The sequence below is a fragment of the Peromyscus eremicus genome, chromosome 6 (assembly GCF_949786415.1).
Source record: "Peromyscus eremicus chromosome 6, PerEre_H2_v1, whole genome shotgun sequence".
Classification (NCBI taxonomy): Eukaryota; Metazoa; Chordata; class Mammalia; order Rodentia; family Cricetidae; genus Peromyscus; species Peromyscus eremicus.
The window spans coordinates 5,674,855-5,689,535 of NC_081421.1; the positions used below are offsets into that span (position 1 = coordinate 5,674,855).

A 14,681-nucleotide genomic window follows, 5' to 3' on the forward strand; every position below is an offset into this window, starting at 1 on the left:
GATAAACTTAAAAGGAGCCGCAGAGCAGAAGGAACATCATAAATAATCATATTTTCAAATAAGAATACCATATCAACTCTGTGACCTGGATACAGCACCTACCTCCTGAGATATTTCCAGCACTCTGATGCACACAAAATGCAATTTTCAGCTCAGACATTTTATTTCTCTGTGTAAACAACCTTTGGGTTTTTTAAAATACATATCTGGAAACTGTTTTCATAAATAATGTATATATTATAAAAATTTGACTTGTAAACTATTGAGTCCATGTCCCCTCAGTACTCATTGTGAAAACTCACTACGGATAGGTATTACTATATTGGCAGAATTCGCTAAGCGAAAGCTACCAATTTTAGCCAAGATAATAGGATTTTTTTTTTTAAGTGCAAGACAAAGAAATATCAGAAACAATTTTGCTCAAACTAAAGAAAGGGCTGAAATAAGGTAGAATTACTTTGTTAATTAGTTCCAAATTCTGAGGTGTTTCTTTAAATCTTGCTAATTAAGAGAAATCAGGAGCGCAAGATAGCCGCTTTCTTATCTTCAAAGAGTAAAGATGAAAGAACACAGAAAATGAAACCTCTCCACTTGGGCTGTTCTTTAAAACAGAGCTCCAAGAAAATCGGCTTGTGTGCTCCTTGGAGGAGAAAAGACCCAAGTATTTGCCGAGGGGGAGGGGAAGGTGCATAATTAGAAGCAAGTTTTCCCATTTTATTAAATTCCTCCACTGACAAAATACAATTGGAGGTATGTTAAGTGAAACCAGCATTTAAGGAACCCCGAAAAACAGATGATTACATGTTTGTGGCATAAGAAAAGGGCAATTAAGAAAACAAGAACTACTTAATGTGCCATATAAATACAGACGACCAGAAGTTGATTTAAAGTTTTTTTCTTGCTTTCTTTTTCCTCTTTCTTTCCCTGTCTTTTTCTTTGCTTTCTTTCTTTCTTCTTCTTTTTTTCCCCCTTTCCTGCTGTAATTTGTCTTCCCTTTGTCGCGGCACGCTTGGAGAAAGTGGATGGAGGATGGAGGAGGGGCGGGGAGGGTTGAACCCCACCCCCGGCCGCGCTCCCGCGTCCCCCGCTGGTCCCCAGCCCGCGCCCGCCACCCTCCCGCTCCCACCCTCCACGCGCGCCCTCCCTCGCTCGGGTGACTCCAGCAGCTTCGGATTTGGAAGCTCACTGATTGGCTGGAAGCGATTCAACACACGCCAGGCAAAGAGCTTTGTCTGAGTTGAAGTGAAGTTGTAGAGATTTTCAGACTGGAGTCAGCAATCACGGGTGTTTAGTCTGCAGTCGAGCAGAGAAAGGGAAAGGGGGAAAAAGAAACCAAGACTCGCCCGGGAAAGGCACACTGCAGACTCCGCCAGCATCCTGCAATAGATGGGGACGGAGTCCACGCCGGGAGCCAGGCCGAGGTGACACGCGGCTCCCAGCCGGGAGGATTGGCGGCACCCCCACCAGGAGAGGACTTCAGGCTCCTGTCCGGAAGTCGCCACACGGTGTGTATGAAAACTGAAGTTTGTGAGCTGTTGATTGCTGTGTGATTAAGAGTCGCCTTCAAGTCGCAGAGACCTGATGTGGCTTAGAGCTCTGAGTGGCGGGGAGGAAGTTGCAGGGATTGCTTGGCTGTTGTAACTCGCCCTGGGAAGGGAATCTAGGAACTGACCAATGCACCAAATGAATACTAAAATGCACTTTAGATTCGCACTTGCACTTCTGATGGCGTTTTTCAGCCACGATGTCCTGGGTAAGAATCTGAAATACAGGATTTATGAGGAGCAGAGGGTCGGGTCGGTAATCGCTAGACTATCAGAAGATGTGGCTGACGTTTTATTGAAGCTACCGAACCCTTCTGCCGTTCGTTTTCGAGCCATGCCAAGGGGGAATTCTCCTCTCCTGGTGGTAAATGAGAATACCGGGGAAATCAGCATCGGGGCTAAAATTGACCGCGAGCAACTATGCCAGAAAAACTTAAACTGTTCGATAGAGTTTGATGTGCTCACTCTGCCGACCGAGCATTTGCAGCTGTTCCATATTGAAGTGGACGTGCTGGACATTAATGACAATTCCCCCCAATTCTCAAGACCCGTCATTCCCATTGAGATATCGGAGAGTGCGGCGGTCGGGACTCGCATCCCGCTGGACAGTGCGTTCGATCCAGATGTTGGGGAAAATTCCCTCCACACCTACTCGCTCTCTGCCAATGATTTTTTCAGTATTGAAGTGCGGACCAGGACAGACGGGGCCAAGTACGCTGAACTCATAGTGGTGAGGGAGTTGGATCGCGAGCTGAAGGCGAGCTACGAACTTCAGCTCACGGCCTCCGACATGGGAGTGCCCCAGAGGTCTGGCTCCTCCATTCTGAAAATAAGCATTTCGGATTCCAATGACAACAGCCCTGTCTTCGAACAGCCCTCTTACACAATACAACTCTTAGAAAACTCCCCAGTTGGAACCTTGCTCCTGGATCTAAATGCCACCGATCCAGATGAGGGCGCTAATGGGAAAATCGTGTATTCTTTCAGCAGTCATGTGTCTCCCAAAATTATAGAGACTTTTAAGATTGACTCAGAAAGAGGACATTTGACTCTTTTCAAGCCAGTGGATTATGAAGTCACCAAGTCCTATGAGATTGATGTCCAAGCCCAAGATTTGGGTCCCAATTCCATTCCTGCTCATTGCAAAATTATAATTAAGGTTGTGGATGTCAATGATAATAAACCTGAAATTAGCATAAACCTCATGTCACCTGGAAAAGAAGAAATATCATACGTTTTTGAAGGGGATCCCATTGATACATTTGTTGCTATTGTCAGGGTTCAAGACAAGGATTCTGGGCTGAATGGAGAAATAATCTGTAAGCTTCATGGGCATGGGCATTTTAAACTTCAGAAGACATATGAAAACAACTACTTAATCTTGACCAATGCCACGCTGGATAGAGAAAAGAGATCTGAGTATAGTTTGACTGTGATTGCTGAGGACAAGGGGACACCCAGCCTCTCTTCAGTAAAACATTTTACTGTTCAAATCAATGACATAAATGACAATCCACCTCGCTTCCAGAGGAGCCGATATGAATTTGTCATCTCCGAGAATAACTCTCCAGGGGCATATATCACCACAGTGACAGCCACAGATCCAGATCTTGGTGAAAATGGACATGTGACATACACCATTTTGGAGAGTTTTGTCTTGGGAAGTTCCATTACCACGTATGTAACCATTGACCCATCTAATGGCGCCATCTATGCCCTCAGGATCTTTGACCATGAAGAAGTGAGTCAGATCACTTTTGTGGTGGAGGCAAGGGATGGAGGGAGTCAGAAGCAGCTTGTAAGCAACACCACAGTTGTTCTGACCATCATTGATGAGAATGACAACATCCCTGTGGTTATAGGGCCTGCAATGCACAATAATACTGCAGAGATCTCCATCCCCAAGGGAGCTGAAAGTGGCTTTCATGTCACAAGAATAAGGGCAGTTGACAGAGACTCTGGGGCAAATGCTGAACTCAGCTGCTCCATAGTAGCAGGGAATGAGGAGAACATCTTCATCATGGATCCCAGGTCATGTGATATTCACACCAATGTCAGCTTGGAATCCATTCCCTCCACTGAATGGGCACTCTCAGTTATCATCCAGGACAAAGGCAATCCTCCTCTGCACACCAAAGTCCTTCTGAAGTGCATGATCTTTGACTATGCAGAATCTGTGACAAGCACGGCCATGACCTCTGTGAGCCATGCATCCTTGGATGTGTCCATGATCATAATTATTTCCTTAGGAGCAATTTGTGCAGTGTTATTGGTTATTATGGTACTCTTTGCAACGAGGTGTAATCGAGAAAAGAAAGACACCAGATCCTACAACTGCAGGGTGGCAGAATCCACTTACCAGCATCACCCCAAAAGGCCATCCAGGCAGATTCACAAAGGAGACATTACACTGGTGCCCACCATCAACGGCACACTGCCCATCAGATCTCATCACAGATCCTCTCCGTCTTCATCTCCAACCTTGGAAAGGGGACAAATGGGCAGCCGCCAGAGTCACAACAGTCACCAGTCACTCAACAGTTTGGTGACCATCTCATCAAACCACGTGCCGGAGAATTTCTCCTTAGAACTCACCCACGCCACTCCCGCTGTTGAGGTAAGATCATAAACTACATCACCTGCTAATGCCAGCTGTTAGTGCTCAGGGGTTGAGCAGTCGTCACACCTTTAAGACTGTCATTGATAAGTGACAATATCCAGTTCCAGTAAGACTCAAGTCACAGTGTGTACCTATCTCAAGTGCTCACTTTGTCATACTCTTCTTTTTTTTTTTTTAATAAATAATTCACTTGCATGTAGTATGTGTGATGTCAGATAGTAAATATGAAGTTCACACCAGACTGTGTAATCAGAGTCCCTTCACTTCTCAGAATAAGGTGCTGGGAAGTAAAAAAACAAAAAAAACAAAAAACAAAAAAATCTCTCCTGAAAAAAAAAAAAATCAACATTCTAGGCCTTCAGAATCTCATTTCAATGCATGCTGTCTTTGTAAAACTTTGCAGTTTTCTGGCATTGTTTTAACTAGCTGAGTTAACAGTGTATTTTACTGGATCTTTTTGAGTATTTTTGTTTTAACGTCTGACCATTTTATCTGAACTGTAAAAGAAGGCAGTTATTTAAAAGGAAATGGTTCAAGAACGAGCAACTCAGCTGTGTTTTGAGGTTATCCAACTCTCCCTGCAATATATCTTAGCTGTGTTTCCTGGCTGACTGCACTTTCTGCATGGTCTAGCATATGTAAATCACTGACATACAGAAATTGTGAGCTTAGCATGTAATAACAGGCCTCTCCTTTTCCCTTGCTTGATGCACGTGAATGCATGAGGGTTTTTTTTTTTTTTTTTTAATTCCCCCTTCAGAAATCAGTTCTGTCTCTTTGGTTTCCAGCAGGTCTCCCAGCTTCTCTCCATGCTTCACCAGGGGCAGTATCAGCCAAGGCCAAGTTTTCGAGGAAACAAATATTCCAGGAGCTATAGGTATGAATTATCCTTTGTGCTGGCTGTTAAGTCTCAAGTAGCTTAAATGCTGAAGAGTAAAATTGTGTTTTTTGGTTTCACTGATCTTTCTAGATATGCCCTTCAAGACATGGATAAGTTTAGCTTGAAAGACAGTGGCCGTGGGGACAGTGAAGCAGGAGACAGTGACTACGATTTGGGGCGAGATTCTCCAATAGATAGGCTGCTGGGCGAAGGATTCAGTGACCTCTTCCTCACAGATGGAAGAATTCCAGCAGGTAAGAGGGGAAACCATAGCTAAATCTTCATTTTCACAGCTACCACACCAGGATGATGGACAGGTTCTCCCAGGCGTCTATTGCTGCTCTCTTTATCCTTTGCACTAAAGCAGGTGTCGTCTGTACACTATTAACAGTGAACAAGCATGAGACACTTGACATGTTCTCTTCTCAAAATCCACAATAAGCAATTGGTAGAGAAGAAAAAATATGAGGGCTTAATGGAAAAAGGAAGGGGTGAGAACACGGAAGGAACCACACGGCTCCCCTTCTCTTTCTGTCTACCCAGCAGTGCCATAGGGCACTCTTTAGCACTCCAGAAAATTACTGGGTGGCTGTTTGTATTCAGACAGCCTGTTTGGTGAACATTGGTGAACTGGACTATAATTTGGAAGATGCATTTCCTGTGATGGGAACCAACTCACAAAATCAGAGACTAAAATACACTGGAAAGGGTATACTTTAGGCACTAAAAATAGGTGGAGGAATGTACCTTTGTAGGTGGTGAGTGGAGCATATTTCATGCCACTTTTCATTTCGACTCTGTACAGCAACAGAGGAGGAAAACAAACCCAGAGGGGAGATTTATAAAGCACATAGCCAGGTGGAGGAGATGCTATTAAGTTTGAACCAATTTTTCCTTCGTGACTCTTACCTCTAATTGTGCAGTAGGAACTCTGATCCAAGTCAGCAAATACTGAGAGCATCAGTAGCCGTCCTGTTGCTAAAGGCTGTGCAGTAAGAAATCAACCCTTAGGAGAACAGAAGTTTTCCTCTGACTATCACATGTCTAAATTTATTGACTGTCGATTAAATGACTGTCATTTGACAATATACACAGAGGAAAAGAACAATAGTTTACCCCCATCTTACTTCTTTCTAGCATGAAATTTTCTTTATAAGAATAAAGGAGTGTAGAAAATATAAGAGAGTTTACCAGAAATTTGGGGAAATCCAATAAAAGGAATTTTAGCTCTCCTGAGCTGTAGGAATCATGGTAGCACTAGCTAATCAGCTGCAGGAGCCCTTACCAACTGTGTCCCAGGGTATCCTCTGGGTCCAGGCTGAATACTCTGGGTCCATATGGAGTCTTTTGCCTGCCTTGTCTCGCTCCAGGCTTTGACAGTGGAGTTAGCTATGTGGTGGTTGTTGACTTTATTTGCATTTCAGTGAATAAGTCCTTATCATTTTGAAAACATTGATGTTATGCTCATTGTAGTTAGTTATGGTGGTGGCAGTGACATTAGTGTATTTTCAGCTTTGAAAACTGGAAGCTTATAAAGGTTGCAGTAACACACCCCAGGCAGGCAGACTGTGCCTGGTGGGAATGAGATGGTGAGATCTGAATCAATTCCCACACCCCCAATCACTAATCTATGACTTATTTAAATAACAAATGTTTCCTTTTTAAGTAAAATGCCTAGCTTGTTTATTCTCCCCCCTCTTCCCCCCCTTCTTTCTGTGAGTGTGTGTGTGTGTGTGTGTGTGTGTGTGTGTGTGTGTGTGTGTGTGTGTGTATGTTTGCCCATGTGTTCCTATGTAGGGGCAAAAGACAGTGGATGTCTTCCTCTATTCTCTTTGCCTTGTTGCCTCGAGAGAGGATGTCTCCTTGAGAAACTCATGGATGCAGCAAGCCAGTTGACCAGCAGGCTTCCAGGACACCTGTTTCTGCCCCCTAATGCCAGGGTTACAGGCACAGGCAGCCATATCCGGCTTGTACATGGGTGCTGGAGAGTCAGTTCTTCCTGCTTGCACAGCAGTGAGTGCTCTTACCTACTGACCCATCTCCCTAGACCCTTATTTGCTTTTATATCCTGAAGGCCTTTCTGCAAACACTAAATGTTACATGTTCAGTTATATGATTACAAGGATAAATACTTTATCACTGGCTAGACAGATGTATAGGAATGATGTCTAGTTGCATTGAGGCCTACTGTGTGCATGACGGCCTATATTTGCACAGTCACCCATGGAATCTATTAGTTTAAATTTATAGATTCTTTAGACCGATCTAAAACCAAATCACTGAAGTATCTAAAGGAACATATATCCTCAAAGACCACATGCCCCAAGACAATTAGTTTTATTTTTCTGGCTTATATAATGGAGTAGCTGGTTCAATTTCCATGATTCTCTGATATTATGATGCTGACAGGGCCCTAGACTAGAATAGTAGAATTTCCCAGATTAGATTATTTCATAAACAAGAACACATGGGCAAAACATCAATATTTCAGTGGATATTTTAAAATGCTTGGGGTTCATGTATTGGAATTTTAATTTATTATGGCAACAAACTGGAGAATAAAAAATAGACTATTCTAGAAAAAATAACCTTGCCATTTGTGGACCTAAACAACATCTGATGTCTCTTTAAATTCCAAAATCATACAATTTGAGTAGTTAGCTGTTAGTATATTATTTATTCACTCACTCATTCGTTCACGCATTCATTGCTTGCAATTCTGGGAACCGAACCCAGAACACCACACACATCAAAACTATGCTTTCTCTCTTTGCAATGCTTCTCATCTGTGTTTTCTTTTAGAAAAAAAAAGCAGAGTCAAGTTATCTTTCCCTCTTCCCTATATTTCCAAAGTTATCATCATTCCATATGTTCACGGCAGAAGAATTATCTAGTGCTTGAAGTAAATAATGATTAATAATGATAGTAATAAATGTTAAAGAATAAAGAGATTGGGTTAAGTGTGGTAGACAAAGATAAACTCTAGAAAACTGCCAGTCTTGTTTATTAAGTGTCTTTATCTCCATCAATACATAATTGTCCAAAACTATAGACTTTGTGTGTGTGTGTGTGTGTGTGTGTGTGTGTGTGTGTGTGTACACATGTATGTGTGCTTCTTATCAATTGTGTCATAGGAGACACATTCCTGCCTCAGTTGCTTCCTGCTTCTACATGGGGATGAGCTCTTCTCAAGTTACAGGGAACTGGGAAATGAGCAGTGATTGATGTTGCTGCCATTATGTTCACGTTTTACCAGCACAGATTGCAATGCATACTGAGTGTCTACAGAGATAACAGTCTTTTAGTCATGAGCATTATTGAGGTGACACTGTGTCAACATCCTAGATTCCTACTCATTCGGGCAACTTCTGCAGGCATGTTAGGTTGTAAAACTAGTGGTTTGCGAAAGTATCTACTCAGGAAATACCCCGAGTAGAGAAAAATGTTGGTCCACATCTGAATCTTATTAACAGAGATCAGCACAATTTTCTAAAGTATGTGTATTTTTAGGACTTAAGTGTCTCATTCCAACTGTTCTTCTGCATTGATTTGTGAACAAATATAGATTGCATTGCACGGCGTGGCTTGCCAGCAGGGTCATTTCTGGTCCTTCATTTTTCCAATTCCCACACAGATGTAGTTTTTTCAAGCAGCTAAACAAACATGCATTTTTATCTGCTGGCTCATGTTTGATAGCTCTTTTCCTTCTTTGTCATTCAACTTTGAACCCCAACACTAAGCCTCCATGGTCCCATTAGATATTGCTGCGCACAGATGGTTTGTACAGGCTCCCCTGCCTAGTCTTTCTCTACTTTTCATGACTGTGTCTGTTCTACTCTTCATCATCTTTCATCTGTGAGTACTTCAAATACTTGTTTTTCATTATTATTCTACTCTGCTCTCCTAGTAGGTGTCTTCTCTGGCTCTTGGCCTTCCTCCCATTGCTGGTTTACTGATATCCCAAGTCTTGTGGCTCCTCCCACTGTCAAATCTTTACTCTGTATAGTTTTCACAACCTTTTCAGAACATTTTAACTCACATTCCTTTTTATTCCTTTTTTTTTTTTTTCCCCTTGGCTCAGAATCAATCTCTGACTCTCGTTGCTCAGCAACACTGAGTGCAACTATTATCTTTGTATTCAGAGTCCAATGAAATGCACTCTCGGCCTAATCTCAATTTTGTCAGTTTTGAATCCTTTGCAACAGGCAGAAAGGCTTCTCTTCCTACAGCACACCAATCCTTTGTACACACTGCCCTTCCTACAAGAAAAGGTGCCTTTTCCTCACTTTGTGTACCTAATGCTGCTCACCTGTTTTTTTTTCAACTTTGCTCTGTCTTTTGTGATACCAGCATTCATATCCACTCCTTTTCCTTTCTTAACACATCTTGAGCATCATCTCATTTGCACTTTACCTGGATGTCTATAGTATCATTTGTTATATGTGGCTTAGAACTAGATTGTAGTCCTTTTGACAACCAGGTGCTGAAACGACCCAGCTTTGATGGGATCTTCAAGGATAACGTACTACACACTCCATAGCTAATGGCTTGATTGAAGCTCTCTCTTATATTCCTTGCACTGCTTTCCACCCTACTTGTTACAGGACACTAATAAAATTCAGTCATGGAGTGGCACAGAACAGCTTCTGTTTCTGCCTGTCCCTATCACCATAAAAAGTATCACCGGAGAGAGCTTTCGAATATTCCCAAGAGTAGCAGACAAAATGGCCGTTGCTTGGCTTCTCTTGATCCTTGCATATGGGATAGAACATGTTCAGCACTGAGCCACACATACACTGTCAAGTAGTTCAATCTCAAGGGTTAGGGGTGAGATTAGAACATCCATAACAATGATCATACTTTCCTCTTCTCCTCTCACCGGCCCCCCCCCTTTCCTTTAGGTTTTCCCCTTTTCTTTCCCATGGCCTCATTTTGCTATCTTTTCCATTAGTCTGCCTTCATAATTTCTCCTTTTTTACATTTTCATTAACATGTGTGTGGTATACATTTGAGTCTAGGTATGTTTGTATGTATGTGGGTATATATGTGTGATATGTGTGCCTGTATGTGGGTACCCATGCATGTAGAGTCCTGTGATAATACCTGCAATCATCCTCAATAGCTTTTCCATCCTTTTCAGTGAGGCAGGACCTTACAATTGAACCCAAAGTTCCTAGATGTGGGTAGTCCAGCTAGCCAGCTTGTTCTGGGGAAACCTTGTCTCCACTGTCCAAGGCAGGAGTTACAGGTTGACCACGACATCCATTTGACATGTCCACGGTTTCTGAGGATCCTAAATGCAGTCCTTGTAATTGTGAAGCAAGTGCTCTTACCACTGAGAAATCTCTCCAGCCCTCCTTTACATTTTAAGTCAACTAATTAGTAAATAATTAAATTCTTATTTATCTATTGTGCTATAAATGCCATTCATTGCTTAACAATCATTCCTGAGATGTTTGGGCTAGTCATGTGGGTCATGCTATTCTATTGTCTTGTTGCCTACAAGCTCATCGTGTTCAGGTTTTGAGAAAACTTGCATATGGTCAAGATCCTTAGAATTTCAGGTAATTTTTTCTTCTTATTAAAGGAAATCAAAGCCAAATGAAGCAGTGCAGCAGAGAAATTCTTTCCAAGCCTAAAAGCCCAGAGTTGAGGGCTAGAACAATAGGAGGTCTGTTCTCCTTCCTTCCATCAGGATGGGAGGCAGACAATATACATAGGTCTTGTTTCCATGTTCAGAGACTCTGAGGACAAAGCAGGGGCTGGGACATCACCACTGTGATAGTTCTCTGCTGAGGAAACCTACATGCTGTTTATATCAGTTGCCTTTTACCCTTTCCTGTTTTCTCCACTGGATGGATTAAAACAAGAGTTGACAAACACTTCCATGTAGCATAATACATGAAGTTGATCATCTAAACCTTTGTTTTTATTTAAATCACCCTTGTTTGCTCAGTTGAAACTTTCTTCACAGCATAATAACACAATCAGTCCTCTAAGAACAAAGGATCCCGGACTTGATTCTTAGATTCTTACACTTTTCCCAGTGTTTTTTTCATGCTTTAAATTTTTTGGATTCATATAATGAAGCCCTTCTCTTACAGCACTTGTTTTATTTTTATTCCTCAAACTTTCCCTTTTTCTATTAAGAATAGAGGTCCAGAGGAAGTGAAAGACCAGAATTAGCATGGAGATCTGTGATAAAGAGCAGTGACTTCCACATATAAAGATCATTATTTATCCCTTCCTGCCTACTTTTCATCCAGAAACAATTGTGACCACAATCTCTATACAGCTCCTTTACCAGCCTGTAGAGAAGGTATTATGCACATAATAGGTGATTTGCTTCCCCTAGCAAGCAGTGTGGCATGTCATAATTTCAGCAGTGGCAAAGGTGGAAATCTGCTCTCAGCAGCTAATTCTATAGAATCAGTGCCAAACATATCCCTATGGCTAGCATCAATCCTGTTTTCTTTCGTATTTGAGGGTTACTTTACACTTTCTGAAATTCTGTCCTTTGTCTTAAAATGTAAATATACTGAAAAGACCAAGATTTCTCTGAAATAAGTGGTTGTTCTATGGAATATATATTTTTTTACATATCTCAGATTTATGCATTTTCGCTGCTCTAAATACTGAATTTAGTGATCCTCCTCTTTATTTTTCTGCTTTTCTCATTTGTAGTATTTTCTAGGAATTCGACCACTCAAATCCCACTAGGTAACTGGAACATATGGGAGAATTTAGAATGTACTTTTCATATTTTTCAGCTTTTGATGACTTTTCCATGTAATTAAATATTAATGTATTTCAAACCTTGAAATAAAGGCCTTATAACAGGACAACTCAGGATACCTAAGGTAGTAATTAAGAACAGCTAGCATTGGTATTTTAATTACTAGGTCAGTAAATAATGTAAAATCCCTGAGAGACTGATAAGGACAATAACTGGAGAACTAATATTCTAAGTGCCTCCATTGAAATAAAAAAGCAGGTCCAGAGCCCTTATTATCAAGAAAGTTAGTGAAAGATACATTGGAGAGGTTACCTGGTATTATTCCAAATTAAAGATCTCACCTTAAAGTCTATTTTTTGCTGTTGTCATTGTATAGCTTATGTTCATCTTTCTTTTGATCACCCAAGCCTTGGCTTTTTTGGGTGTTCATGTATAAATGAAAAGCAATACCAGGTCTGTTCTCCTATCTTCCATTGGGATGGGAAGCAGACAATATGTGCAGGTCTCGTTTCCATATTCAAATAATATGTATAAATTATGTATAAATAATGGTCTGATTTCTTATGCTCACAGCAGACTACTAAAAATGATATTCCTTTCCTTTAAATAAATGGAGGAATATAGCGTGACAACTGGTCTATAAAGGCAACATACAATTGAAAAGTAACTGTAGTCTATTTAATATGTCTAGTAATAGGTTAGCATCATGACAATAGGACAAAACCTTCTCTTTCTACTCTTAAAAATAAAATGACACTCCCCAGGGCTTTGAGTGATGCTGTGTATAATAACACACCCTCCTTGCTTTGTTTATTTTTCAGCAATGAGGCTGTGCACAGAGGAGTGCAGGGTTCTGGGCCACTCTGACCAGTGCTGGATGCCGCCGCTGCCCTCGCCATCCTCTGACTACAGAAGCAACATGTTCATCCCCGGAGAAGAATTTCCAGCTCAGCCTCAGCAGCAGCTCTCACATCAGGGCCTCGATGATGACAGCCAGCCTACAGAATCTGGGGAGAAAAAAAAGAGCTTTTCCACCTTTGGGAAGGACTCCCCCAGTGACGAGGACTCGGGGGATTCCAGCACATCATCTCTGCTCTCAGAAATGAGCAGTGTGTTCCAGCGCCTCCTCCCTGCATCTCTAGATACCTTTTCTGAATGCAGTGAAGTGGACCGGTCCAACTCCCTGGAACGTCGGAAGGGTCCAGCGCAGGCCAAAACTGGGAGCTACCCACAAGGGGTTGCGGCCTGGGCAGCCAGCACGCATTTTCAGAACCCCACCAGCAGCTCTGGGACCCCTTTGGGGACTCACTCCAGCGTGCAGCCTTCTTCCAAGTGGCTGCCAGCCATGGAGGAGATCCCTGAAAACTATGAGGAAGATGATTTTGACAATGTGCTCAACCATCTTAGTGACGGGAAACACGAACTCATGGATGCCAGCGAGCTGGTGGCTGAGATCAACAAACTGCTTCAAGACGTCCGCCAGAGCTAGAGGACTTTAGCTGAGCCTTTGTGTTTCCATGTGTGTGGAATTAGGGGACAGGGAAAACCCTGAGAAAAACTGGCGTTGCCAAATAGTTGCATTTATCATAAATGTGTCTGTGTATATTGAATATTAAATACTGTATTTTCGTATGTACACGATGCAAGTGTGATTATTTTAATCTGTATTTTAAAAATACATTTGTATCTTATATTTATGTGTAATTTAACAGACAAATTTTATTTTTTTACTCCCATGACAAACATGTTTTTTCCCAATCATACAGAAACTAGCCACTATTTGAATCTATATCCTTGTCAACCAAAGGTATTGCTAAGATTAGTTAGGTTGGGGCAAAATTATTATGCTGTAGGAACAACCCCATTAATGCATTAGGTAATTCTTAGTTTCATTAAGCAGTGCAACTTCCTTTTCAATATTTACAAAAAAATTAAGCATCGTTAGAAACATTAAACAATTTTATGATTACTATTCTCACTGCTTTCTGTTAACTATGATAGATCACTTCTTCCAGCAAATTGGGGGAATGGCTTAAACCTATTTTAGACCTAGAAGCATCCTAAGGTGTTTATGGGAAGGAAATGACATGGGAATTCTTCACAGCAATGATGTGTTCACCCATGTTGCCTGGCAGGGGCTCCTGTAATTGTAGGGCATCACACTGGCTTGGCCTTGAGAATATTCTTCCAGTAGCAAAATGTCTACTTATGTTTTAAACTAAACCATGAATCTGATTTGATCCTTGCTATATGAAATATGACCTAATGAGGTGAAATCTGTACTTTAAATGAATAACATTATGTATTCTACCAGTGTAGAGTGTTAATAGACAAAGACAGATATGTCAATACCCCGCCCCTCCCCCTCCCAGGGTAGTAAACATAATTGATTTATCTGAGATTCCTATTTGAATCTCTCCCTCTCTTCTCATAATACTTGAACATTTGTATCAATTGTATTGTCTTTTTTGGCTATAATCATTCACCTTTAGCTTTTGTCTCTTGTGCATGCTTTCATGATTTTGCTTGTATTTTTAGCATATGAACATTTATAAAGTCATGTTTTGGTTAATGCAATTTTGTTTGATCTATCGTGTGACAAATGAAACCTTTATTTATTGTGCTGTTATCTTCTGTGTGGAATGCTTTGGTACGCAAGATTCTTATTATGACTATTATCATTTATGTTCAAGCTTCTATGAATGTTATTTCTATTAATACACTATCTTGATTGTATTCTCCTGAAAATTTTACTGTCAGTGAAAATAAAAGGAAAATTAAAGCAAAGCTAAGAAACTGTCTGCAAGTCAGATCCCTGCTCTGATGTTTTAAGTGCTTTGTGTGCTTAAAACTCTCCCTGAGGGGGGATTCAGCATTGGGCATCAAATGACAGAAAGGGAA

At 41.3% G+C, this 14,681-nt stretch overlaps 1 protein-coding gene across 1 annotated transcript; it reads left to right on the forward strand.

The window, feature by feature from the left end:
- The first annotated feature begins 1,205 nt into the window (after positions 1 to 1,205).
- On the forward strand, positions 1,206 to 14,467 carry Pcdh18 (protocadherin 18). Its single transcript, XM_059264666.1, has 4 exons — positions 1,206 to 4,161; positions 4,956 to 5,041; positions 5,135 to 5,298; positions 12,602 to 14,467. The coding sequence occupies exons 1-4, from the start codon at positions 1,675 to 1,677 to the stop codon at positions 13,267 to 13,269; spliced, it is 3,405 nt and encodes a 1,134-aa protein (XP_059120649.1). The 5' UTR covers positions 1,206 to 1,674; the 3' UTR covers positions 13,270 to 14,467.
- The last annotated feature ends 214 nt before the right edge of the window (positions 14,468 to 14,681 follow it).